The sequence below is a fragment of the Oryza sativa genome, chromosome 1 (genome assembly GCF_034140825.1).
Source record: "Oryza sativa Japonica Group chromosome 1, ASM3414082v1".
In the NCBI taxonomy this organism is placed as follows: Eukaryota; Viridiplantae; Streptophyta; class Magnoliopsida; order Poales; family Poaceae; genus Oryza; species Oryza sativa.
The window spans coordinates 14,263,965-14,291,343 of record NC_089035.1 but is presented as its reverse complement, the minus strand read 5'-3'; the positions used below and the strand labels follow the sequence as shown (position 1 = coordinate 14,291,343).

The 27,379-nt window shown below is 45.1% G+C and overlaps 2 protein-coding genes and 1 long non-coding RNA gene across 11 annotated transcripts; 1 reads left to right on the top strand and 2 right to left on the bottom strand.

Annotated features, from left to right (window-relative positions):
* Positions 1 to 2,439: 2,439 nt before the first annotated feature.
* Positions 2,440 to 6,429, bottom strand: LOC107281736 (uncharacterized). The gene is made up of 4 exons (XR_001547499.3): positions 5,545 to 6,429; positions 5,313 to 5,452; positions 4,620 to 4,693; positions 2,440 to 3,515 (listed from the first exon to the last, which is right to left on the bottom strand). It is a non-coding gene; the product is annotated as an uncharacterized lncRNA (long non-coding RNA).
* A 6,086-nt stretch (positions 6,430 to 12,515) lies between these two features.
* LOC9270556 (delta(14)-sterol reductase) lies at positions 12,516 to 21,264 on the top strand. Of its 4 annotated transcripts, none has more exons than XM_015762582.3 (16): positions 12,516 to 12,637; positions 13,537 to 13,626; positions 14,057 to 14,138; positions 17,382 to 17,477; positions 17,558 to 17,675; positions 17,778 to 17,848; positions 17,994 to 18,050; positions 18,482 to 18,573; positions 18,816 to 18,863; positions 19,370 to 19,490; positions 19,566 to 19,612; positions 19,766 to 19,847; positions 20,070 to 20,146; positions 20,250 to 20,369; positions 20,845 to 20,919; positions 20,999 to 21,264. In XM_015762582.3, the coding sequence occupies exons 4-16, from the start codon at positions 17,430 to 17,432 to the stop codon at positions 21,150 to 21,152; spliced, it is 1,110 nt and encodes a 369-aa protein (XP_015618068.1). In that variant the 5' UTR covers positions 12,516 to 12,637; positions 13,537 to 13,626; positions 14,057 to 14,138; positions 17,382 to 17,429; the 3' UTR covers positions 21,153 to 21,264. The 4 variants fall into 4 exon arrangements, with proteins under 4 accessions (XP_015618068.1, XP_015618217.1, XP_015618142.1 ...); XM_015762731.3 differs by having other exon boundaries at positions 20,994 to 21,264; XM_015762656.3 differs by lacking the exon at positions 13,537 to 13,626.
* Positions 21,265 to 23,032: 1,768 nt separating this feature from the next.
* Positions 23,033 to 25,724, bottom strand: LOC107281141 (uncharacterized). Of its 6 annotated transcripts, none has more exons than XR_001546276.3 (6): positions 25,249 to 25,723; positions 24,951 to 25,081; positions 24,757 to 24,804; positions 24,122 to 24,161; positions 23,481 to 23,612; positions 23,033 to 23,393 (listed from the first exon to the last, which is right to left on the bottom strand). XR_001546276.3 is itself a non-coding variant. In XM_015785024.3 (6 exons), the coding sequence occupies exons 1-6, from the start codon at positions 25,428 to 25,430 to the stop codon at positions 23,372 to 23,374; spliced, it is 471 nt and encodes a 156-aa protein (XP_015640510.1). In that variant the 5' UTR covers positions 25,431 to 25,724; the 3' UTR covers positions 23,033 to 23,371. The 6 variants fall into 6 exon arrangements, 2 of the variants coding, with proteins under 2 accessions (XP_015640510.1, XP_015640518.1); XR_010740654.1 differs by having other exon boundaries at positions 23,486 to 23,612; XR_001546273.3 differs by having other exon boundaries at positions 23,481 to 23,605.
* Between the last annotated feature and the right edge of the window lie 1,655 nt (positions 25,725 to 27,379).

Genomic DNA, 27,379 nt, shown 5'->3' with positions numbered 1-27,379 from the left:
ACCGCGAGGAGCTCCATCTGCCGCTGCTCCTCCTCACTCGTCGCCGCTACTCCGTCACGATGGCGCAACGCCGGATCGGAGGGAGAGAAGAAGAGAGAGGAGAGGCTGACCAGTGGGTCCCTGATGTGACCATGGCTACTATGGATACAACCATTGCTCACATCATGAATCAACAAGAAGACATCAAGATCAAGTCCTTCATGTGCTGCAATCTGATTCGGCCATGTGCTCTATTGCTGACTTCAAACGGCCGCCAAATCTACATACGTGCTCCGTTTTGGGCCCGTGAGTACTTGATGGAAAGCTCTCAAAGTCCTCTTTCCAAAGGATCTAGCCTCATCTCGGAGTTTCGTTTCGTTTGGCCGCAATCACAGAAGTAAGGTGCTGCGTCACCTATATTGGGCCAATGGGCTTGTAACTTCGTTTGGGACCTCGGCCCATGTGTGGCCCATGTGGGGTGCGCCCCAACCAGGTGGAGCACGACCCTAGGCACCCCTAGGTCGTTCTCCCACCCCTATATATAGCTAGGTACCCCTTCAGGGTTTCTCGGGTTTTGTTTAGATAAAAGTTTAGCTTTGCTACTTTTCCGTGTAATCCCGTGATCGGTTAGATCGCCGGTTTGCTCATTACGGAACCCTAACTTATCATTTGTGTTCAATTCCTATCTGCAATTCAGATTGCTTTGATCTTGTTCTTGCTTGTTTCTTCTATTTGCTTGTGGAATAAGGTTGATCTGCACCAGCAAGAACCCACGGAGAGGTGTATCGATCGCTAAGGCGCAACACAACAACATCTCGTACGGTTGTAGTCGGGTCTTCAACTCACCGAAAGATCGGGCCAACAACAGCCTTGAGTGTCTTGAGTGGAGCTCAGGGTTCACCAGTCCCACACCGGTTTCTGCCCTCCATTGCCATGTTGGCATGCTACGTGGGCAAAAGTGGCAAATAGTTAAGATGGCATCTTATAAGAGGGGCAAAAAAAATGTACAAACTTAAAAGGGGCATTTGGATAATGCCCAATCTAAAAGTGGCCAATAGTTAAATTCCCGTGATCTGAGCCCAAGTATCAGGCGCTCGCACCCGCACACGTCTAGCCGCTTTCAATCCAATGTTCCTTAGGGTGTGTTCGGAAGTCTATTTTCCCAACTCTCCCCTCTCATTTTCCGTGTGCATGCTTTTCAAACTACTAAACGGTGCGTTTTTTTACAAAAAAAAGTTTTTATACGAAAGTTGCTTCAAAAATCATATTGATCCATTTTTGAAAAAAAATTAGCTAATACTTAATTAATCACGCGCTAATGGACCGCTCCATTTTCCGTGCATGGGAGATGGGTTCCCAACACCCACCACTGAACACAGCCTACCCAGAGACACGTGACTAGCAGGGAGTTGTCGATTCTGAAAATCGACAATGATAAAAAGGATAGCGCATAAGACATAAAAGTTCTTTTTAAAAAACTAAACCGGCAAGAGAACTGCCAATTATATTTCAATTAAGCAGGAGTAAAAACCTAGATGGGTTATAGGAAAAAAAAACCTCTCGGCGAGTAGAGACTCGCCAAGTCCCTCAACCACGACCGGTACAAACCACACAGCACACAGAGCACCACACAACTCTAGCATAACTACCATAGCGGAATCCAAAGGCGAACATTGACGTCGATAAGCTAAAGAAGCGGCACACAACTTTCACATCACAAGGCACATGTCATCGTTGTCGAGCTTGCCGCCTAGCGACCCATCAGCTCCGACTCCATGGCAATCACAACATCATTGGAGGCACCGCCAAAACGAGCAAAACAACACCAAGCTCACACTTTGGACATCAGCCAAAGCCCCTGAGGCGCCAAAACTTGCACTGGCAACACCAACATCCCAAGAGAAACTGCAAATGTTATCGTTGCCAAGCATCATCGCACCCCAACGACGTAGCAGCTCCAACTCCACCTGACAGAGACAAACGAAGAAGTTGGATGCCACTAATACAAGAAAGGAGCCAAGATGGAGAAGGCCTTGCCAAAACCTAGGCACTAGTGCTTTGAGCCGACACAGGAGTCCGCCAACAGCAATCGATGCAAAGATAAGGTTCTCCAAGACGATGCCCCCATGAAGGATATGACGTGAAACACTGCCACCGTCCGTCCGGAAACCGAAACACGGTTTTCACCTGGAGATTGGTAGCGACGGAGAAAACGCCAGAACTGTCACACCCTAAAAATCCTAAATATATAAATTGTTGTTTAATTGGAATTATTAGAATTTATTTTAAAAACCTAGAAGAGAAGATCTAATTTTAATTAATAAATTCCAATATAAAATGGGGCCAGATAAAATTTCATTAAATACTTTGCTTAATTCTATAATTCCTAGATTTTTCTGGGATTTATTTGAGCTAAGGAAGTATTTTTAATAAATGGAATTGCATTTCATGAATAATTTAAATTGAAAAAGGTTTTTAAAATCCTCTTTTGGCTTTGGGCCGAAAGTCGGCCCAAAACCTCTCTCTCTCTCCCTCGGCCCAGTCGGCCCAGTCCGGCAGCAGCCGCCCGCGCGCGTGTCCGCCCGCTGACAGGTGGGGCCCACCTATCAGGCCTGTCGTCTTCCTCCGGCCGCCCGCCGCCCGAACCCTAGCGCCGCGCTGCCGTCGTCTCCTTCCAAATTCGGCCACCCCTTTCCGTTTCCGGTGAAATCACTAGAGGGGAAATGATCTTCGGGATCCCCTCTATCTTTTCTCTTTTGGAATCGTCGGCTAAAATCGTTTGGAAATCCGTGGATTCGAGTTCGATTCGGATCGATCTCTCTCCTCCGAACCCTAGACTTTCCTTCGCCGTCACCGGTCGCCATGGGCCTTCGCCGCCGCCTTCCAACCCCTATATAAGGACCCCCAAGCCCGCCGCTACCCGTCGCCACCCTTGCTTTCGTCTCTCGCCGTCGGTAGCGCCCTAGCCCCGTGAGACCTCACGCCGCCGTCGTCGCCGCCGCTCCAGCCGTGCGCCGCCGTCGCTCCAGTCGTCGCCGTCGCTTGGGGAGGTCGCCATCGTGGTCGCCGTCGCGTCGCCGTCCTCGTCCGCCCCTCCGCCGTCGCTATCGACCGCCGGAACACCGCCGTCGTCGTCAAGCCGAAGGTCGCCGCCACTTCTTCCTCGACGCCGTCGCCGTCCGTTGATCTTCCGCCGTTGCTTTGGTCACCGGTGAGTTTGCTGTGCCGTCCGCTACCCGTGGGTGCTCTCTGTCACGCCCAGAAATTTAGCCCAAATTTCCAGACTATTTTGTGTATTAAATCCCTGTCCAGGACCAGCCAGGGTACACAAAACGACAAGTAATAAACAGTTCCAAACGTAAATAAAGCGTAAAACACTTACAGAAGAGGCACTTAGTCCTCACACCGAAACAAAAGCAGCAGCAGCGGAAAAAGGCGATCCTAGCGGGGCTTCAGCTCCACTCCACAGGCAAAACTCAACTGGGGTCTGAGCCTTGGTCCTCTAACTCCATCTTCAGCTCAGAAGCACTACACTTCTGAAAAGGGGGAATAATAGCAAGGCTGAGTACAACCACCGTACTCAGCAAGCCACACCAACGATGCAGACGTGCAAGGGGGAACACAAGGACGGTTTGTGGCTATTTGCATAAAGGCGGTTGTAAAACATTTTATTGAGCAAAACAGTAAAACTGTTGAGTAATTAAAGTAATATTAAATCTCCACTGATCAACGCTACACCACGTTGAACAGGCCCAACCAACCCACCTGTACTACAGTGCATTGGGTCGATTTATTAGGTGTGAGACTAATCACGGTGAATCTGGTCGATCGCCCATAACCGCGGGCACGGCTATTCGAATAGTTTTACTCTGGCCAGAGGTGCACAACTGTACCCACAAGACACAACCCACCGACATGTCACCGCGTCATCATGTGCCCATGATGCACACGTCACCATGTCGAGTGATTGTGACGAGACCCTTCGCATAACCCTCCCCTAACCATCCACACCACGCTAAGGTTTCACCCCCACCCCTCAAAAGGCAGTGGGCGGTCCCCTCTTGCGCCGCGGTGAATCCGGCAGCTGGACAACCGGACACCCCGGCCGACCCAACTCCATCACGCCCACCCTCGCCACCGGTGCCTAGGAAAGGGTCGAGCTATACTTCAGATCAAGCAGTTACCCATTCCCGCTTGTGGCAAGCGCTGTAAGTCTTCCAGGGTTTCCCGTGAACCGGTCCTTAATTGCTATGGGTGCGACTCGCAAAACCATGCATCCACAGCCCACCATTCAGTCGCATTTTAGTTGGATAATTACGACCATAAAACATGGCCAGATGTCTCGAGCACGCAGCTCAACAAGATACTAGAATGTCTAATACTGCAATTATCCCATCGACTGAGCTAGTGGTAATTAAGCATGGCTAAGCATATAGTTCTAGCTAGGTCACATAAGTAACACAAGCTAGTCAATTTATTACCCAAGGTTGACAAAGAACAGATATCAAGTAAACATGGCGCAAGCGAGCAGATAGGAAAACCCTGATCCCATGTAATTAGCAAAACATGCATATTTATTTGTAAACGGTAAAACATTTATAAATTGGGATCAACATGCTCAAGGAGAATGTGTGACTTGCCTTGCTTCTTCACTTTGATCTTCTGAACTCTTTTCCTCGCGACCGCGGACTTCCGAAACGACGGAAACTACACGCTGGCACGCAAAACGAGGAAAAACTCTAATAAACACCAAGAAAACAGTACATAAAAAGTAAACAAACATGTAGAGCTCAATTTTAGATGAATTTTGCAAGTTGAATGGCTCAATTCGGAGTTCGAATGAATTAGATATGAATTTTAGAAGGTTTTGAGCCATTTTAATGAATTTCTAGAATTATTACCGATTTATTGCGCAATTTAAATCAATTATGACGTCATCCGACGGGGGAGAGGTGGCGCCGGCAAGCGGGCCCCACCTGACGGTGACTCACGGGTGGCGGGCGCACCGTGGACCGAGTCCACGCATGCGCTGGTCCGCGGGCGCACCACGTGGCAGACACGTGGCGGCCACGACGGACGGCTAGCGGAGGTGGCGCCGACGTGGCGCCACAGAGGCACCGACGCGGGCGGCACGGGAAGGCCACGTGGACGGCCCAGATCGCCCCGAAGGAGGATCGGGCGGCCACGGGCGAGCGGGAGCCAGCTCACCGGTCGGCCGGCCGGGAGCGACGGCGCACGGCCCGATGGTCGCCGGCGACGACCACCGGCGCGACGGCACGCACGGGAGGCGACGAAAAGAGGGGAAAGGGAAAGGAGATGAAGGGGGTCCTCACCGAGGAGCGCCGGCGACGGGACGACCATGGGGAGGCGACCGGCGGCGGAAAGGATGGCGGCGGCCGACACGGGAGGCGACGGGAACGGCGGTCCGACGACGCCCGACCATGGCGGAGCCGCGGCCGAGGGCCGGCAGGACCTAGGGAAATTATTGGAGCGGTTAGGGAGGGAAATAGGCGACCGGAGCGGCGAGAATACCACGCCAGAGAGGAGAGGAATGGTGGGGCTCACCGGCGACCGAGAGGTACCACGTTCCGGTGGGTTTCCGGCGATGAACAACGGTGACCGAGGTGCTGCACGGCGCTGCGAGGCGAGAGGTGAAGACGGAGCGACGCGGCGGCGGCTAAGGCGACGGTGGCACACGGCTGGAGGCGGCGTATGGTGGAGGTGGCTCGGGATGCACGGTGGAAGGGTGGTTGCGGTGGTGGAATGGGGAAACGGAGCGGAGGCCGGGGTAGAGCTTGGCACGGCGTTGCCGACGGCGCAAGCGGCGAGGTGCGGCGACGACTAACGCAGCGGCAGCGGCCGGCTGAAGGCGGTGTGTGGCGGTAGTGGCTCGGCCTCGCGATGGGAAGGTGGTTCCGGCGGTGGAGGAGGGAGATGGAGTGGATGCCGGGGTGCGGTGGGGTGGTGTGATGCTATAGGTGGTGGCGGCGCAGCGCGGCAGCGACGGGAGCGGCGGTGGCGGGCGGCTGGAGATCGCCGGCGAGCGGCGGCGAAGGGGATCGGCGTGGAGAGCTCGGTAGAGGGCGTGGGGGACTCGGGAAAACGGGGAAAAAGGAAGAGGAGTCCACGGGGATTGATTTTATAGCTCAAGGGGGCGAGGAGAGGGCCGGGGAGCGGCGGATTTCGAGGGGAAGTGGGGCGGCGTCGTGGGGGTGTGGCGGCTCGGCGTGGCGTTGATTCCCGCGGGGAGAGAGGGGGAGTGGGGCGGGATGTGGTCGCGAGGTGGAAGGGGTCTCGGGTCCACGCCGGTTGGGACGAGGGGAGGTGCGGGATCGGCGGAGGGAGTGGGCGGCGTGGGCGGCGGTTGGAGCTGGCCGGAGGTTGGGGATGACAGGTGGGGTCCACGGGTCCCACCTGTCGGCCTGAGTGAGAGGGGAGGCCGGGAGGGACGAAAAACAGACTTGCGCCAAAAAGGGGAGGCAAGCCGGGCCGCGGGAGGGGAAGGAGAGAGGATTTTGGGCCGAGCCCGAAAGGGAGGAAGGGGAAGTTTATTTTGTTTTCTTTTTATTTAAATTGATGCAATGACCTTTGTGCTATTAAAACTATTTCTCGAGCTCCGAAAATTCACGGAAAATTCCGGAGAGTACATTAGGGCACAAAGAATATTACAAAATATTCCCGGCCAATGATTTTTAAGGGAAAATTTTAATTCTCCCAACATTTCACTTGGATAAATTGATTTAACTTTTATTTAATTTCTAGAAAATGTATTATTAATTGATTTTTAAACCCGAACGAAAATCGGGGCGTTACACTCTCCGTTCGCGCCGCCGCGCCGTCGTTCGCCGGCGAGCATGCACGCCCGAGCCGCCGCCGGTGGTGACGTCACCGCTGACGTCATCGTCGTCGTTCCCCGTGGCCCGGTCGTGGACCGTTGGATCTTGGCCGTCCGTTTTGGATAGGATCGATCTCGGCCGTTCGTTTCCGTGAGCCGCTGCCGTGCACCCGGTCCACCGCAAACCCTAGCCGCTGGCGCAATAAACCCCTTTTTCCTTTTCAAAAATAATTCATTATTGCGTCATAATTCAATTAAAATCCATATAAGTGTTTTAATCCGATTTAATCTTTAAAAATTCATAACTAATTCATCTTAGCTCGGATTTAGTTGGTTCAAGTCTCTAAATTTTTCTAAAATTGAGATCTACATGTTAAAAATATCCAAATGTACTGTTCATGCTTGTTTATGTGCTGTTTTGGTGTTTTTGCACTTTTCTGTTTAGATTCCGACGTTTCCGGAGAGTCCGTTTTCGCAGGAGAAGAATTTGAAGAGTTCCAAGGCCAGCAAGGCAAGTCACACAGATCCTAAACACAATCCTTTGAGCATGTTGATCCTATATTTAAATTCTCTATTTATTTGAACTGTGCATTTATTTTCGAATGTCACTGGGTGGTGTGAATCTATTCCTTTGTTATGGCCTGTTTGCATTGATTACTTTATTCCTTGATACCTTGGGTTATTATAACTTGACTAGTTGGGCTATATATATTGGTTCAGCTAGATATTAGATATGATTGCTTAGCCATACTTAGAAACATTAGCACACTCTTGGAATAACTTATGACTCACTATTATTTAATGATGGCTTAATGATAGTTCACGATGGTCAATCGTGATTGGTTAATTAATTACTTGCTAACTAAAACTTGATAATGGTGGGTTGTGAGCACATGGTTTTGAGAGTCGTGCTCATGACAATTAAGGACCGGTTCACGAGTTTCGGTTGTGAAATATTAACCGTGCCAACCACAAGCCAGCGTGGGCAACGGCTTTACCTTTTGTATAGCATGGTTCATTGCGGAGCACCAGACTGAGAAGTGGTGGAGATAAGCCCACGGGGGTCGCTGGGGAGTCCATGCCTTGTTTATAAGGGGGTGATTATGATCCAGGAATGGTGCGCTGTGGTAGATTGTGTTGTGCAAGAGGTACTGTCATAGCTCCTTTCCGAGGTACCGTGGTGGTATTGAGGCACATGGTGACATGTTGTGGGGCTGTGTCTTGTGGGTACAGTGGTACACCTCTGGCCAGAGTAAAACTATTCGAATAGCCGTGCCCGCGGTTATGGGCGGGTCTAACAATGTCTTTCGTGATTAGTTCCACACTTCTCACCATAATAAAAGATGCTATAACTGGTAATAATTTGTTTAGCTCCTAGTTTGGAATGGTATATTCCTGGTTTGGAGATAGATCTGTACAGCCGGGTATGGTTGTTCAGAATGGTTGGGCCTGAGCAGCATGGGTGTGCTGTTTAGTGTTGATTAAAGTTGATGATTAATTACTCTACTGTTTTATAATTCTCAAATGTTTGCTAAATGCTGCTTTTGCAAATGAGCCCTATATTATGCCATTCTTTGGTATCCTTGTGCACTTGCATATTTGCTGCGTGGCTTGCTGAGTATGTCATATACTCACCTTGCAATCCTTCATCAGAGGAAGAGTTCTACAGTGATGCTGATGGTGTGGAGGATTAGGTGTAGCCCTAGTCAAGCTGCCTGTGGAGTGGAGCCGTCTGCGCCGTTTATCTTATTTTTCCGCTGCTTAGATCTTTATTGATTGAGAGGAACTATCTACCTCTGTAATGACATTTTATTCGCTTATTAATTAGAGTAATAATTGTACTCTATTATCAATTTGTTATTGTGTGCCTCGGCTGATTCCTGGACGAGGGTTCACACACATGTAAGCGTTTGGAATTTTGGATAGAAATTCCGGGCGTGACAAGAATGATGCCTCCAAGAAGGGAACGACGTCAAAGGATGTCGCCGTCATCACGCCAGCTAAGGCTAAGCAAGGCTTTCGCCGGCGATTTCCATCCATTGCCACCACCACCCCACACAACAACCGTTGCCGAGCCACCACATCATCTCCTCAGCCATCAGCTAGCCCAGTCCACCACCCCACGACCCCTCCTCGCACACACCACCAGGCCGGAAAGAGGCTCCGACGCTAAGCGGGCGGCAGTCCTCCCCTCGCCACCGCTGCCGCCGACGGCCTTCGGCCGCAGCCCTAAGCCGCGCGACCACATCCGGCCGCGAGAGCACCGGATTTGGCCACCGTGGTGCTGGATCCCCGTCCTCCCTCGCCATCGAGCGCCCCTAGGACTACCGGCACGCCGCACTCCGCACGGCTCGCCATGCTCTGCCCCGCCTCCCTCGCGCCAAAGACAATGCGTCGCCGTGGTATGGCCCCGCCGCCACCATCCCGGCTCCTCGCACGGTTGTCCGGCGGCGGCGAGGCAGAGAGAGGGGAGGAGGGTGGGTGGCGGCGGCGGCTTGCGTTTGCACCTGAGCCGCCTTCGCGTGGGCGACTTGTGGGCCGCTTCTCCACATTAGGCTAAATACGTCTGTCCAGACATAAAAGACAAGGATTTAGATAGATTCAGGCCCTTTCAATGAGAGGTAATACCGTACTCTCATTTGGGGATTGTATCCACCGGGTGTTTTTTTTTTGACCGGGAAACAGTGGGGGAAGCCCCCACGGTTAAATTTTATATATAAAAAGGAAAGAAAGCTGTACAAGCAAGAAAAATTACAAGACGTCAATCCATGTTTGCAAAATAGGTCTATCAGCTATCCTAAGTTTAAGTAAATGTAGACTTAGCTCCTCCTTGAGATTAGATTTCCATCTCCGAACATAAGATTGTATATGCTTAAAGATTAAATCATTCCTTTGCTTCCATAACAACCAACAAGCCACAAGAAAGATCTCCATAAAGCACGAAAGATGAGGTCTGGCACTCCTGTGAGATTGCAGCATTTGATGAAATTCCTGTGTAGTGTCCCAAGAAAAAACCAATTGTGTTCCAGCAAGTAATTGCAAAAGGGCACTGAAAAAATAAATGCTCTCTAGTTTCTCGCAAACCCAGGGAGCATAAAACACAAGTAACAGGAACATTTGGCGGTTTGCAATGTCTTCTTTCCAACAAATCTCTCGTATTAACTCTATCTAGGAACAGCAACCAGGCAAAGACTTTAATCTTCATGTATACTTTGCTGGACCAGATCCATGGGAGGGTTACTGTTGGCTATATGGACCAAAATGACAGCTTATAGAATTTATGAGAAGAATAAAGATCATTACCCAAGATGTATGTCCATTTATCCACCATGGAGTTCAAAGAGATTTGGGTAACATCATTTAGGAAAACTTTATATTCTTCAAATGCTTGAACTGATAGAGGAAGAAAGAACTGATCATCAACTGACCTTGAATGATGCTGAGCAACTGTGTCCAATTTGTGCTTTGCGAAGGAAAAGAGTGTTGGGAAGGAGTGAGCAAAAACCTTTCCATTATACATATCATGCCAAAAACTTACAGAGCATCCATTATTAATGATAGGCTTTGCAAAGCCTCTAAAGAGAATTTCAAGCTGAGAAATATCTTTCCGCCGGGTGTATATTGATCTGACGGTCTAGTTCTTGTGTTTATGTTGAGGGAGGGCTCCTTGCTCACCTTATATAGGTTGGGGACAGAGCTACAAAGAGGAAAACCTAGCTAAGTACAATATTAGTTTTCTAGTCTATTACATGATGATAGTACTAAATCAGGGCTATAGGCTCTGCCATACACAAGGCAACATATGCGACCGAGTTCTACTCTATTATATAATGCATGGATCCGGCCCACCTCCTATCTCTAGTCAGATATGCAGGTTGTGTGGGTACCTGATACACATATCCTCCTTAGGAGCCAACCTTATCTCTTCATCGATCATTCTCGTCCACACATTCCTTGTGTCAAGGTTATGGATAAGACATACCCCATGATCTTGGGTTGAGGTTGGCGGCGCCTACCATATAGGCCAATTTTGGCACGGCTCCAGCTCCAGCCAAACAGTTTCAGCTCCACATAAAGTGGGAGTGGAGTTGGGTGGAGCTCTCTCACAAAACGAACTAGAAAGGTGGAGCTGGGTTTAGGCACCTCCACAACTTCACTCCAGACCTAATTCCTGGAGCTAAATTTAGGAGCTAGAGCTTTACCAAATAGACCCTCGTAGTGAAGCATATTTTCTCTGGTTTTTTGACAACCAAAACACAATGACGTGCTCTTGGCAGACTAATTGGGCCACATCAAGGCCCATCTCAAGATTGTTGTGGCTTTGTCCGGTGTGACTGGTGATGGTTTATTGGCCGAGCGGGACAAATGCATGTCCGGTCTTTCTTTTCAACCTAATAGGGAAGACCTATACTTCCTCCGTCCCAAAATGTAAGTATTTTTGAGGTTGGCACGGGTATTAAAAAAGTAGGTGAGAATAATTGAAGAATGTGTGTGATTGGTTGAAAAGAGAAAGTAGGTGAAAAAGAATGGTTGTGATTGGTTGAGAGGAGAAGGTAGGTAGAAAAATAGCTTCATTTTGGGATAAAGTATTGTGCTAGAAATAGCTACATTTTAGGACGGAGGTAGTAGTTTCGATTTTTTTGGGTTGAACCGCATGTCTAGTCCGGTTTTTTCCACTGTGCCCCCACCCCAGATCGCTCCCACTCTCCCGCGGATCCAGATCCTCTGCATTGGAGAAGCTAATGCAGAGGGTGGCATTAGCTCCAATCCTATCCGTCCATCATCATCCAACGGCTGCAGCTTCTTTTTCCCTTCGATACTGGTACCAGAAACAAACAAGTCCTCCTCACCGGTGACCACAGCAACGCAAGCGCAACAACGGCAATGAGTCCGCTTTGGCGATCTAAACCGCTGCGCCTCTTCCCTTGACCTATATTATCACCACCATGAGAAGCTGAGAGTAGCACCGAGCTCATGATTATTGAAAGAAAATGAAGCAATAGCGCATGCAACGTTCGGTTCTCTCGGTGCTTATCCGTAGTGCGGTTCGCGCCGCAGGCCAACCCTTTAATATCCAGCACAACGCCATGATTTTCGTTCATCCATAGCTTCTGCAGCGCCGGCGATGCAACATACTTCACGAGCCAGCGATTCGAGGAAATCGATACTCCCTCCATCCATAAATATTTGATGCCGTTGACTTTTTAAAATATATTTGATCATTCGTCTTATTTAAAAAATTTTATGAAATATGTAAAACTATATGTATATATAAAAGTATATATGTATATATAAAAGTACATTTAACAATGAATCAAACGATAGAAAAAAAATTAATAATTACTTAATTTTTTTAATAAGATGAACGGTCAAACATATTAGAAAAAGTCAACAGCGTCAAATATTTAGGGACGGAGGAAGTAAAATGGAATAAGAAAAAGCAATCGCAGCCATTCCCTCTCAGATGGATGGCCAGGATTTGGCAGAGGATTTGTGGTCACCGGCGAAGACTTTTGTTTCTGGTACCAGTATCGAAGAGAAAAAGAAACTACCGCCGTTGGATGATGATGGACGGATAAGATTGTAGCTAATGCCACCCTCTGCATTAGCTTCTCCAATGCTGAGGATCTGGATCCCTCTCCCGCACCCGTCAACGCCACCGCCCCCCTCCCCAAAAACCCAAAATCGCGCGCCCCTCCCTGCTCTTTCAATCTTTTGCATCAGTCTGCGCCGCCCCCTCTCCTTCGCAGCCACCGCCGCCCGCATAGCCGCCTCCGCTCCGAGCAAAGCAGGGGAGGGGCGTCGTCGATCTGCTGCATCCCGGTGAGCATCCACATCCTCTTTCTCATTCATCTCTCTAGATCCCACCCATTTTTTTTCTTGCAGTAACTATAGCTTCTGTTCTAGATCTGGATGATGCTCTTCTCATAGTTAGTTAGTTTATTTGTTTGCGTTAACCAATTTGGATCCGCCCCTGCTGCTAAGATTCAATTCGACACGGAAAATTAATCTGAAGCACACGCCCCTTCAATCCCGTCTCGTTTGTAATCCTAAGCAAATTAATAAGCTACGTAGATTTGGAGTAATCAGTTTTAATTTCAGTCGGTAACTGCCTCTACAGAGTCCTCAAAATTATTCTCACAGTATACAAAACTTCCAATGCAGTCAAGTTATGCTATGCACGACTTGATCCTTTCTCTGCATGTAGCAAGTACTGAATCCAGAAAAATGGGCCCATGTATTCCCCGTCTATGATCTGATGGATTTCCCTTGCCTCAACCTTGCATTTCAACATGTGTAGTTTCAAGCTCCATACTGTTTGACTGAAATGTAGACATCATTGTGATTAGTTCACTGCCAACTGCCTTTTGTGATCATGGAGTTTGGTAGCTTTTGTAGAGAGTTTTATTAAGGGCCTGTTTGGTACAGCTCCAACTCCTATATATAACTCCAGGAGTTGAGTCTGGAGTGGAGTTGTGGAGCTGCCTAAACCCAGCTCCACAACTCTAGTACATTTTGTGAGAGAGCTCCACCCAACTCCACTCCCAGTTTTGGTGGAGCTGAAACTGTTTGGCTGAGCTCCAGCTCCAGGAGGGGTGGAGCTGAAGCTGGAGCTGTGCCAAACAGGCCCTAAGCTCGTCTCTGAACCATGTATATCAGTTTCATCACATTTAAAGGCTACATGTACTTTTCTTTTTTACGGAACGATCAATCATAATCAGGGGATACACTGCAAATTATGGAGTGATCCATCAAGGAGACAGAACCTGATTGAGAAGTGTACAAGCAGTTCTTGGTGGCACAATTTTATGGTAAGGGCATGTGCAATTGTGCATCCCTTTTGTGTTGTAAGAATTTTCGACGCTCTGTCCCCATCAGATTTTTCGTTGCTATGTACATCAAAATAATTATCGTTGTGTCAGTCTGATTTGCATAATGTGTTTACCACTTTGGCTGTTTTCAGTATAAATAATTTTCGAAGCGTATTTTGGTTTACTCTAGCCATAGATATGCCCGTAAAGAGATCATTTAATTACTTGTAAGATATTTTTGAACATATTCAGTAGAAACGATACAGATAATGTTGCTATATATTTCATTTTAAGATTTCCATATCCCTATGAATGTATTTATGATTGGGCATGCCTTTTAAAACATTTTAATCTGAACACATGTACAAAATGGATGAGTCTCAGGTCATGTTCATTTCCTAAGTGTTAATCCACATGTTCACTTGAACAGAAACATCAACAGGGCATCAGGTGGGCCAACCTCACCGCGGACGACAACCTCATTGCCCCCCTCACCAATCTCTTGGCAATAGGTGAGCCATTCTAGATTATGTTGGCTTACTCATAGATTTATAGAAACCTATGTGAATGCTTCAGATTTATACAATCCTGTATGAATGCTGCTTTAATCTGCAGTAATTCGAGCATACATTTCTCTGTGCCTCACTATAATCTCTTTGTAACGATGCTACCTTCCTGTTCATGGGCTAAACCTGCAATTATTACATTTGTTTTGTAGTGATAGTGTGATACTCTGGTCATTGTTTTATTCACCAATCACCATGTCATAGTATCCAAATTTCTTCTATCCTTGAGGCACATAATATCTTTGGCAGGAAAGTATGCATGTTTGGGGAGAATAATTATTTATATCTGAAAAATGGTCAGATTTAAGTTTGCTTACTATCTATGGTTAGGAATTATGTACACTTATTATTCTAAGAAAAAAATGCTTCTATTTATGTATTATAATATTAATCTGTTGTTTTCTGTTTGGTGATATATTACATTCTAAGAAAACAAAAGCAGATTGGTTGTTCAGCTCATCCAATTTGCAGATCTTAAGGATTTATTGTTGCAGCATAGAAGCAATGTATGTTTTTGAGATAAGCTCGATGAGATTTAGTGAAATTTTATCTGGGGGCGATATGTTAGGATTATGAGTCCTCCGTCTCAGATTCTCTTGCTGCAGTTGTCTGATTTCAATTCTTTTATAAATGGTGAAAAACTATTAGCTAAATTCTTCCTCTAGACATGAATTTCCTTTTTCTCCTCTTTCGCAGATGCTAATAGTCATTTTATTTTTACCCACAAAACGTTCATTGCGGGCTACTAGAAAAAACTAAGATGTTCTGCCCTGAAGCTGTTGTTTTCCTGCAATCCTTTTTTGGTAATATCTCTTAGAGAGGAAACCTGGGAGCTCACCTACGAAAACTGGTAAATTTCAAGGATTAGCTAGCACAGGCATGCCTGAAGTGCTGATGCATTTTTTTCTTAAATGATTATATCTAGAAAATTTATGTAACTTTTATTTGGACATAATTTTCTTCAATGATTTGATATGGCTAAAGTAGAAATTTTGTAAGGCCCCTATTTGGTTTGTCTGGAATGTAGGAGTGGAACCATCCCAAAGATGCCTTAAGAAATTTCAGTTTCTCTGGTTGGTCCGTTATTCCCAATGATTTAGATTGTGTCGTCTATGCCTTTTTTATGCTTATTAGACATTTTATTTTCCTCAATATTTAATGTACATTAAGTTGTTCAAGCTGAACTGATTGAAATCTTGATTCCTCGTACAAATGTCTTCCTTAGCTTTCAGATTTTAATGCCCTTGCTGTACTGATCAACACAATTTTCTATAGCTTACATGCATATTTAGCAAAATTATCCCATTCAGGCTAGTATCAGATAGCAGCTTTCCATATTAGACACCTACAATTGCTGATAAGAGAACAACAAAGTTTTTGGACTGTATGTTTTTACTAATTCTATATAGGCAAGGAAACAATTTTGGACACGCTCACTAAATCTGCACCATCATTGGTATGTTACTGGTGTTTCCAGAATGTTCACACTAGCTATCTCCTTTTTTAAGTTCAATTAAGGCAACCATGTTGAACACTGTTCTAATGAAAATTCTCTGGGATACTGGTGTGACATCCACTTTTCTGGAAGTGAAAGAGATATAAACTTCAGTGTTTTGCAGACCATATAAATTTCTGCTGGTTGCATGGCAGGAGATATAAACTCATTGGAGGCCATTGAACGTTATTTTAATTGTAGATCAAGAGGGGTACATTTGAATTAAGGCAAAATTTGCTACAAGACATCAAAAAAATGTGTAATAGCGGGTGATCACCGTAAGATCGCGAATTTGCTGTAGGACACCACCAAAAAGTGGTAATTAGCTGGTAGACACTTTGGCCATTATTTTATTATTTCCAGAGGAAAAGAGGTGAGAGAATTTTTGAATTGCCGAGAATGCCCCCGGTGGCGCACCACGTTATCCCGACTGGGTCTGGTCGAGCCGACCCGGCCGCACCACTGCTGCGTCCTCGCCCTCCTTGCCGCCGCGCTGTTCTGCAAAGCGGCACAATACATGGCGGCGCTGCCATCGCTTGAGAACGCCGACGCCACCTCCGTGCTGTAGTCCGCGTCAAGGACCAACGGCGGCTTCTCCCTGCAGCTGGGGCCCGACTTCTCCCTATGTGATGGATGTGTATTCCTCGGCGCGCGCCTCGCATGGACCAACCGGGACGAGGTGCTAGTGCTGCGAGTGCGCCGCCATGACCGGACGCACGTGCTGCAGCCCTACCTGCAGCACGTCGAGTTCGTCGCCGATGGGACGGAGCTTCAGCGACGCGAGCTGCACCTGTTCGCCAACACCGGCGTGGATGGGAGCACCAGGACGCCGAGGTGGGCGTCGGCGCGGTTCTTGGGCCACGACATCGATCTCTCCCGCGCCGGCATCGACGACCTCCGCGCGCTGCTCCTGCACACCACCCCGCGGTCTCTCATCCTTGTGGAGGATCTTGACCAGTTCCTGCAGGGCGGTGGGGACGCGGACCGCGGTCTCTCATCCTCGTGGAGGATCTCGATCTCGGTTCCTGCAGGGCGACGGGGACGCGGAGGCGAGGGTGCTGAGCTTCATGGACGGCGTCGCGTCGTGCTGCGGCGAGGAGTGGGTGATGGTGTTCACGATGCGCGGCGGCAAGGAGGGCATGGACGTGGCGGTGGTGCGGCCGGGTCGGCTCGACCGGAGCCAGTCGGGATAACGTGGTGCGCCACCGGGGGCATTCTCGGCAATTTGAACATTCTCTCACCTCTTTTCCTCCGGAAATAATAAAATAATGCCCCGAGTGTCTACCAGCTAATTACCACTTTTTGGTGGTGCCCTACAGCAAATTCGCGATCTTACGGTGCCCACCGGCTAATTACACGTTTTTTGATGCCTCGTAGTAAATTTTGCCTTGAATTAATTATGGGTGAAGAGAAGCTGGTTATGTACACGATGTAGACAATGCATATTTGTGTGATATATATGCGGGAAAATGCAATGAATTATGAGTGCCTTTATATAATTACTATGATATATAAGGTGTGAAACGTGCATTGCACGTCAGTTCAGTGGTTCTATGCTATATCTTTTAGGTGTTTTATTTGCAATATCAAATTTTACTGTAGCGTTAGCACGGGCACTTACTAGTAGAATAGAATAAATCCAAATCACGCTGTTAGGCCGGTGGGCCTTAAACTATTTGGCTCTGCTCGCGCAGAGTGAACTAGGGAGCGCCGTTGAGATCCCTTTGCCTTCGCCGCTGGAGATGGACGCCACCGCACTCGCCGCTTCACTGGTGCCCTCGTGGAGTGCGGTGCGTACTCCTTCCTCATCCGGCACCCGTACATCCATCGACAGCTCCTGGATTGGAATTTTTTGCTCCATTCTCTGCAGGTGGTGGTGCTATTCTCCTACCTAGGCTACCTTGCCACCGCTGGCGCTGTCCTCCCTGGCAAGCTTGTCCCCGGAGCCGTCCTCCCGGACTCGTCCCGCCTCCACTACCGCTGCAATGGTACCGCCGCCGCCGCACTAGCCCTGCTTCTACGCTTTTCCATGCCTTCCTTTCTGTGCTTTTTAGCCATCTCATGCGTGTGTTCGTGCGTGACCCGTGCAGGTTTGGTCTCGCTCCTCCTCTTGCTGGTGCTCTCTGCGCTCGGTGTCTACATGGGATGGATGTCCCCTACGGTGAGCTTGCTTACTCCCTCAGCCTCCTATACCATGCTTTGAGTTGCTTCCTTCAACTGCTATTTGTAGGTTGAAATAAGCATTTGGTGACGTGCAACGAGCCCCTTTATCAATTGATCAACATCTCGTTTGCTTATGATTGCAGGTCATAGCTGACCGTGGAATAGAGCTGTTGTCTGCAACCTTCATTTTTAGTGTTATCGTAGGTGGCATCACCCATCTGACCTCCCTACTTCTTTCATATGTACTATATTTGTTAATGAAGTTACAGACTTAAAATTAGGTGCAAATCAGAATAATCTAAATTTAACCACCAAATAAACATAACTAATTTAGAAGAAAAATAAATTGACCTTAAACGGCCAACGACATGTTTGATGTTTCAGCCCTAATTACTACCTCTATGATTTGGTACAGCTAAAATTTAGCAAAGGAATTAGTCACACTGGACATGTCTAGAATTTGTAAGAAATAACAAAAAAGGATGATATACACAATGAAATCTTCCTACTAGTTTTGCTGTCAACGAAAATTTGTCAGCGCCATTACACTGTTGGCGTTTAGTGTTCACTAACATATGGTCAAAAATCATTTTAGTTCTTTTCATTAACTCATTTCATGCTTGTCTTTCAGGTTACTTTCTTACTGTATTATTCAGGATTAAGGTCCCATCATAAAAGTTCTTCCTTGAAACCGCATGTCAGTGGGAATTTCATACAAGATTGGTACTTCTAAGAAACTCTATATTTTATTGTAAAAACATCATAATGAGTGAAAATTAACGTCTAGCATCTCTTTTGCACTCGAGATATTTCATTAGTTCTTGCCATTCCAACTTCGAAAATTTACCAATTCGAAGCTTATGTGTCTCATTTTCAATTAGTCATCTTCAGAAGTCCAGGAAACTATCCTCCGCATTAATCATATTAGTTAATACTGTTGTTATGTTGATCACTTTGTCTACTAGGTGGTTGGGAGTGCAGCTGAATCCTCATTTCATGGGAGTTGACCTCAAGTATGTCAGCAATGTCTCTGTCTTGTTGCTCCATTTTGGATATGACGTTCAATATTTAAATAGCAGCATGATTATTGTGAGAATTGTGCTATTGGCTTATCGCTTCCAGTGCAAGTATTTATTCATTTCCTATTATTTATATGCCATAGCAAATTGATTAGTTCTATAATATACCCATTGAATTATTTCATGCATATAATCTATGCACAATGCCAAGTTGGTTCGAATGCAACACTTGTTTATTGTGCAGTTGACTGGTTCTAAAAGAGGAAGTAGTGTTGTTGAGCGCATAAGCTCTTCAAGAATGTTAGGCTCGGCTGAAATTTGAGTTTACCCTGTCACAGCTATTTGTTTCGTCCCACCTGATTGAGAATAGTAAGACATGTAGGCCTTTATTTCTGGGTGGGCAAAAGCACATTAGAATTGCACATGATTTTAGATGTGCTACATAACATTTTCTTTTCATTTTTTTATTCATCATCCACTAAAGTTCACCTTGTTTGCAGGTTCTTTTTTGTGAGAGCTGGGATGATGGCATGGTTATTTATCAACCTATCTTTGTTTGCAAAGAGCTACCTAGCTGGTTCAGCCAATCTTTCAGTCATTCTCTACCAATTCTTTTGTGCGGTATTGGACATGGCCATTTCTTCTTTTGATCATCATATCCATTGTTCATGATACTAGTTATGCTTCTTTATGCAGTGGTATATTGTAGATTACTTCGTTCATGAAGAACTCATGACTTCAACGTAAGTATATCATTTAGTCCTCTAATATAAAGATATGCGAATATCAGTCCAGTGTGCCTGAATGATCATCTTAAATGCACGCGACGATCAGCAAGGACGAAGTTCATACCTCATTGTTTTTCTGTACAGTTGATTTTTTTTCGTAATTTCCAGATGGGACATTATTGCGGAAAGGCTGGGCTTCATGCTGGTTTTTGGTGATCTAGTGTTCATTCCGTTTACCTTCACCATTCAGGTGTGCATCCATACATTTTTAGTTCTGCAATTGCTAAGTTTGACCCATGTCGCTGTTTTAGTCGGATTACCATTCATGGATCAGAATTATGTTCATATATTTAATTAATTCCAAGCTTTATCACGTTTACAAGTCAACTAAAAGCATGCATGCCTCTTTTGTTAGTAAGTCAGGTGGTTGACATTCAAGATATTAATTAATTTTTTTAACGGTGATGACCAGGGATGGTGGCTTTTGAGAAACAATGTGGAGCTGTCCCTTTTGGCTGCTACAGTTAACTGCTTCATTTTTGTTATTGGGTACTCTTCCTATGTTACCAGAACCTGTTGTTTGATTATATGATATATGGCCTGTTTATTGCATTCTAATCTCTTTAAAAAATGTTTTTTTTCCCATCCACAGCTATCTTGTGTTCAGAGGAGCCAATAAACAAAAACATGTCTTCAAGAAGAGCCCTAAAGCTCTTATTTGGGGTAAAACTCCCAAACTTGTCGGGGGAAAGCTACTTGTATCTGGCTACTGGTAAGATGGATGCATCTTATGGAGCTCATGCATGTTTTCTCCTTTATTAACTGCTTGGTCCATAAATACTGAGTTCTGAAGTGTGTGCTGTTGAATGTTCCAATAGCCTAACATACTAATCTTCTGCTCTAGTCTGTATACTCGTTGCCTAAAGATTTAGCTGGTGCTGGTGAGTTGCGAAAGAAAAGGAAAAAAAAACATACTAGTAGAGAAAATGTAGGTGAGTAGGTAGGCAGCTAACGCACAAGTCAGGATTTAGTGTAAAATGATGTTTATCACAGCTGCGACAAGTTTGGGTAGTGTACGGTGTACCTATATCGGTATTAATCAACAATTTTGTAGTTCTAAAAAAAGCTTGAATAGTTATGTTTGGCTATTTGAGCTTTGCATGTCCCTTTCTTCCTTTATAATAGTCATGCTTCTTAAATACTCTTTACAATGTGAAATAATGAAATCCCCTTTTCACGCAATACAGGGGAATTGCAAGGCACTGTAATTATCTTGGGGATATACTGCTAGCTCTTTCATTTAGCTTACCCTGTGGAACCAGGTGATGATGATCTTTGGAAACAACTCTCTTATTCAATTTGATTCTCATAAACCCTAAATCTTAAACCCTTTTAGTGCAGTTCGGTGATCCCATACTTCTACCCAACATACCTGTTCATTTTGCTGATATGGAGGGAACGAAGGGACGAAGCAAGGTGCTCAGAGAAGTACAAGGAGATCTGGGTAGAATATTGCAAGCTTGTGCCTTGGAGGATCTTTCCTTACGTGTATTAGATCAAAAGATTTTGCGCAGCAGTTGTATCGTTGTAGAACCTCAGCATGACAGTAGCCGAGCTATTCAAATGAAAATGCCATAAAATAAACTAAATATTTAGAGACTACAAAATCAACTTTAGGGTATCTCTGAGGTCGGCATGATAGTTGGAATCTGCACGACAATCCCTATTGTGTGGAGGGAGGCGACTGTTGTTGCTGGCTGGCGAGTGAACCGACTGGTCTTGTCGTCTCCTGTCCCCGTGAGGTGCACGGGAGTTTGTCCTGCTGCGCCCGGGCTCTCGATATTCTCTTGGTTGGAGATGTGGTAGGCGGTTGCCGGCAGGCGTTTGAGCTGTAGATTCAGTAGCCCGTCGACTGCCTCCTTCACCGTCGGGGATGTTGGCCGCGCCCATGGTTTTCACCTTGTTAAGGATAGGCGTCACATGGGCCGGGGCTCCTGCAGTCCTGCGTTGAGTAAAGTGTGCGTTGAGTAGAGTGTTGACGGGGGTTACCGCCCTGACAGCATTCTGCTGATGCGTAAGAAAAAAATTGGTGTTGTCTACATCAGTTTCACCTATGAGATCTCGAACCATGCGTCCAGCATCGGCCAACTCGATTTTTGTCCTCCTTTCGTTTGCGTTCTTCTTCTTCTCGGTGTAAGAGCTCCTTTTGTTCTCTCCGGGTTCGTTGTTCTTGCTCCACTTTGACTGTTTCTTCATCCACGAGACATGCTGCTATCTGGGTGTCAGTTTCGGCATTAGCTATGAAGACCCCAATGAGAAGTGGAGTATAGTCGTCGTCGAAGTCAGATCCATCTCCGATCTCAGTGTCGTCGTAGAAGCTGTCTTATGAGGAGCTAAGGTAGTTGGCGAGCATAACCCGAGTGGCTGAAGTAGGACACCGACCTCTCTGGAGCTGGATCCAATCTTAGTCGAGGCTAGATTAGATCGGGACCTACGGAGGGAAGGCGATCTTGATCCAAACATTGCTGCGAGGGAGGGCGAAAGTCACATGGTTACCGGAGGATATTCAGGCATTTCTTGATAAAAACTTGATGGAGAAAAAGATGTTGTGGATGCGATCCCTCCCGAGTGGTTTGAAGCCACCTCGAGGGAGAAAGCCTTGGAGTAGATCTCAGCGGCATTTGGGAGGCCGAACGGAGCCGAGAGATTGTCTCATCCCGACTGGTTCGAATCCGAGTCGAGAAGAGAGATCTTGCCAAATTCATCTGTGATGAAATTGATGCTGCCGAAGCGATACGCCTACCCTGGATGGAAGGCGAAGTCGTTGATGCATGACATAGATCCCATTACACTAGTTAGCGAAAAACTTTACACTCCCTCTACCTAGCGCGCCAACTGTCGAAACTAGAATTTGGCAATATGAAAAGGGGGTAGCGCACAAGAAAGAAAGTGGATGGGTTATGAGATAAGGATTTAGACAGGTTCAGACCTCTGCGATAAGAAGTAATAGCCTAATTGTGGTATCTACAATAGTGAAAAGTTAATATTGAGATGTCACCTAAGATGAGCCACGTCATACATTAATTCATCACCATTGGATTGAGAAATACAACAAATTCTAACCGTCCCATCCAATCAAACCATAGGCGTTCCAGATGATTGTATAGCCTTCCCTTCGGTAAGGGGAGAGCAGACAAAAACAAAACTAAAAACTGCTACATCATCGCTCACAAACAGAGTTAGGATGTGATTGTTTTTTTATTTTAGTCCTAAAGTAAATTGTAATTTACAAACTAATCTTGCAAGTACTCAAATTTTGTATTGGTACAAAATGTATGTCTATAAGATTAATTTATCTTTTAACAAATAATACTTCCTCCGTCCGAGAAAAGGTGTCGTTTAAGGAATCACACACAAATTAGTGTTCAGCACAAATGACTAAATTACCCTCAATTATTAGATTCAGCTCCCATTTGAATACAGCCCAGAATGTTTCACATAATTACAACTATTGCAGTAAAAAAATGAATCAACCACATACTGAATGCCACGTGGGATTTACAGAGGTAAAATGGCGCCAAGGCCACAATGACAATACAGGAGAAAGCAATCATTAGCCTAATTCAAACATTTGAATCAACCAATTAAGGATGCTTTCGCGCCTAGTTCTGTCCTTCCATATTCCATAAGCCCTGAAGAGACCATCCATTCTTCATCTCAATCCATTCCATCTCCCTACACTCCAACCCACAGTCCTGAAGACCATCTTTTACTTCATCTCAATTCACTCATCTCCCTGTAATCCAATCCAACACCACACATATGAAAATGGTTACATATCTCAATTTAGCACCAGAAGAGGAAGGAGATGGAGGAGCTTTACCTAACCTCAATGGAGGAGAAGCTGATATGGAAGAAGATGGAAGACTTGCTGCTGGCCAAGGAGATAACCTTGATCAAGTTGAGTGGCAGGCACATGTACATGCTCTACATGTTTTTGATCTCAACCTACATCCTTTTGATCTCAACTTTGAGGTTACAGAAGAAGAAGAACAAATACATCTAGGTAACTTGATTTACAGCCTTTGATTCAAGGCTTTAGTTTCCAAGGCAAACATAATATTGTGTAGACTGCTCCATTTCAGTTTTGCATTCAATAAAGAGTTCTTATCTAAAATGAAGACTAAAATGACAGGATTAGGTTATACTCATCATTTAATTTCTGGTAAACACAAAACTGTAAATATACATGTGAATAGATAATGTTTTTCTTAGTGGAACAACTGTTGATGCCATGAAAACTTTTCCTCACACTTTCCTCCATCTGAAGATATCCCATGAACTGATCAGTCAACATAACTAATAAAAAGATGCATGGGCCTGGGTTCCAATGTTATACAGACACATTAAACTAAACTACTGAAACTAGATTGTGACTTGGTGAGCTATTTCCTACAGCATCAAATACAAATTTATACTTGCATAGGTGAATGAACAGTACAGATTTGAAAGCGTGAACATTACCTTGGGAAGCAATTGTGGAGAAGTCTTGCAAATAAATTTCCTGCAAAAAAAAAGAAAAGTAGCAACTTAATGCCCATATGAAAAGAGTTAGGGGTTGAACCATATCACTGTTATATGAAAATTATGTGGAGAAAACATAACTTTAGACCCAAAATTGTCTTTTTTATAAAAACAATTACTGCCCATACAAACTGGTGAGCCTATCAACCACCCCAAATATCATTTTTGCAGAGTTTCTGCCTCACAACAGAGAGAAACTATAGTACAATAGACAAGTATGTTTGCAATAACTATTGTTAAATATTGGAAAGGAATTGAATGGCAAAGCACGTGCATAGCTATATCAAAATACTTTTTTTGGGAGATACATCACAATATTCAGACTAAAACCAGCAACGTAAATTATTTATGGGAAATAAATATAAGACTGCAATGGTAATAAATATAACATTTGATATCTTCTATCATTCAGCATAGGAATGATTTCAGATTTTTCAGTAACTAGCATGTAATTTTGACACATATAAAATATAACTTTCTTTTTTTTTTTGTAAACACAGAGTTACACAATTACAAAAGCAGAAAGCACATTGCCATGAAAACTGACTCAAGTAGGCAAGATCAAGTGCACTAACCAGCATGTGATTTTGACAGCTTATGATCACAAACACATGGAGCACGACCTGCATGTCAATGCACATGTATATGAGGAACAACAACAAGTTGAAGGTAAAGTTCATGACTTTTTTAGCAGTTAAAGGTTGTATAAAGTCTTGATTTCATAAAATTAAATAAATGTGCACAATCTGATTAGCGCACATGAACTTACCATTTGAAATAATTTGTAGATGGTGATGATGCTTTGCAACTTGAGCTGGAAGCCTTGGAGAACTACCTTCAAGACTATGGAGTGTACGCTGATGCTGTAAATGTTGTCTTTGATGTAGAGGAGTTACCCAACTCACATGAGGTTCAACATGCAAATGGAAATGAGCGAAGTCAGTCAAGAGATTTGACAAACATAGAAAGGCGAGCTATTTATGCAAGGTTGCTTGAGAAGAGTATGAATGGAAAATTAGAAAAAGACACCACAAGTATAGTTCCTACGGCGCCTACATCCACCTCACCTTCCTCCACTTGCATAAATAGCTCGCCTACATCCACCTCGCCTTCCTCCACTTGCCTGTTGTGCTTGGATGTCCAGTTCTGCCACCCTCCGCTTGGGTGCGGCCCTTCTGACCAGGCGAGCTGTGACCACCAAAGCTGAAAGGGGCAGTGAATCGTCGTGCGCCGGCCGCACCATTGTCATGCGCCCACGCCGACTGTGGAGGGGAGAGGCGAGGTGAGGAGGCTAGGGATTGGGGATTGAAGTTCAGTGCAACATAGGAACAGAATCGAGGTGGGAAAGAGTGGGGATTAGGGTTGGGGATGATGGAGGAACCGAATCAGGATGGGGAAGATTGGGGATCGTGTGGGCGGCGATGGAGAGCGATGGAGATTGGGGATCGGCGCGAAGCGCGGTGGGAGGGGGGTGAGCGGCGAACGAGTCGAGATTGGGGGCGGATGGGGGCAAGAGCGAGAGGATAAGATCGATTACTGTATTAGCGCAAAAAATAAAAAAACTCCTTTTTTCCTGTTCCACTTCCACGTATACGGAGGGGCCCACCACTTCTCTCTACAGCAGTACAACGACATGTTTTCTGGGACAATTTGGGGGCGGTGAAATGGCAACTTTTCTGGGACGGAGGAAGTAAGGCATATGCTCTACGAGTTAGGATGTGATTGTATTTTTTTTATTTTAGTCCTAAAATAAATTGTAACTTACAAACTAATCCTGCAACAAAAGAGGATAGTTATGGTAGCGCAGATAGAGAAAGCAAAACCGTAGTCAAGATGAATAGAAAATGACATTTCACATTACAAGCGTATTAAAAATACTATAAATGACACATTTAGAAATGTTTAGTAAAATATTTATTTTTATAATAATAATTAATCACAAATTAAGATAAATATATTATGATATAGCTACAGTTACTGTAAAAATGCATGTTTCACAAATACTTATTTAAGCTAATTAAACGACACATAAACACATCTAAATCTAACAGAGAGGAAGGTTATAGTCGCGCGAATGGGCGACTTAATAAGCTAGTTGATATGACAATCTCAAGTGTGGTTATGCCCCTCAAGAGGCACCCTACTCTCCTTGTATAGTCGGAGGAGACATGTTTACTGGAGATTGTACTCCTTATGGTTTTAAATCTCTGTAACTACTTTACAACAGTAATAAACTAGGATTATGGGATATTTTCTTGTTACACAAGTAAACATAATATCCTATAGTCTCATCCTATACAATTTCCACTCATATGAACTCTCACCTGTAATCAGTCAGATAACCTTGCCATGTAGGTATATGGTACCTATAATCTCCACACAATATTTTTTTTTGCCATTTTGTTTCTATTGTTTGAGCCCGGGACTTACTATTTCGTTTTGACTTAGTTCTTAGGGATTTTTGCCATCCCCTTGCACTGTATAATAAAAAATGGACAAGTAATGTACACTCTTCTATCTGCTGATGGACCGTTTTGATCACTGAAAGTAAGAGAATAAGCTACATCCTTATGCAGGGATGTTGAATCCAATCAGAGCATCAGAGTTATTTCTTGTAACTAAAAGGAAGGTTTTCTCCAGTCCCTTGAGCCCTTGACAATAATATATCTTAATTAGGGATGTAGGAAACCTCTAAAATACTTTATATATGGCCTATTATACAAGATTTAATTTGTAACATGTATAACTTGAGCATCGGGAGGCTAATCATAAACTCAGCAAACTACCCGACCTGCTAGTTTATAATTGCCTGAGCTACCGTATCTATTACAATTTACAAATAGCTTGTCTTTGTATGGACACCAAGTAAACAAAACTGACACGCTAGCTTTTTTTTTTCTTTTTTCTGATATCAGCTAGCTAGCTACCATCAGTTGAGCACATAGCTTCATTAAGTTGACTTAATTATATTTGTTGAGAAGGAGCCCATAGAATCGAACACGAGCAGTATACCATTTCTTTGGTTCCGTGTGTATACCATACATTCAGATGACAGAAAATGCATGCTTTCACATATACGACCTGCGAGACTTACAACAGAACAGTTCAAGACTTTAAGCGAGAAAATTAAGGAGGTTTCAGATGTCAACCATTCATGTCCAATTAATCCAGTGCAGTTTAATATGATGGTTCAGTTAT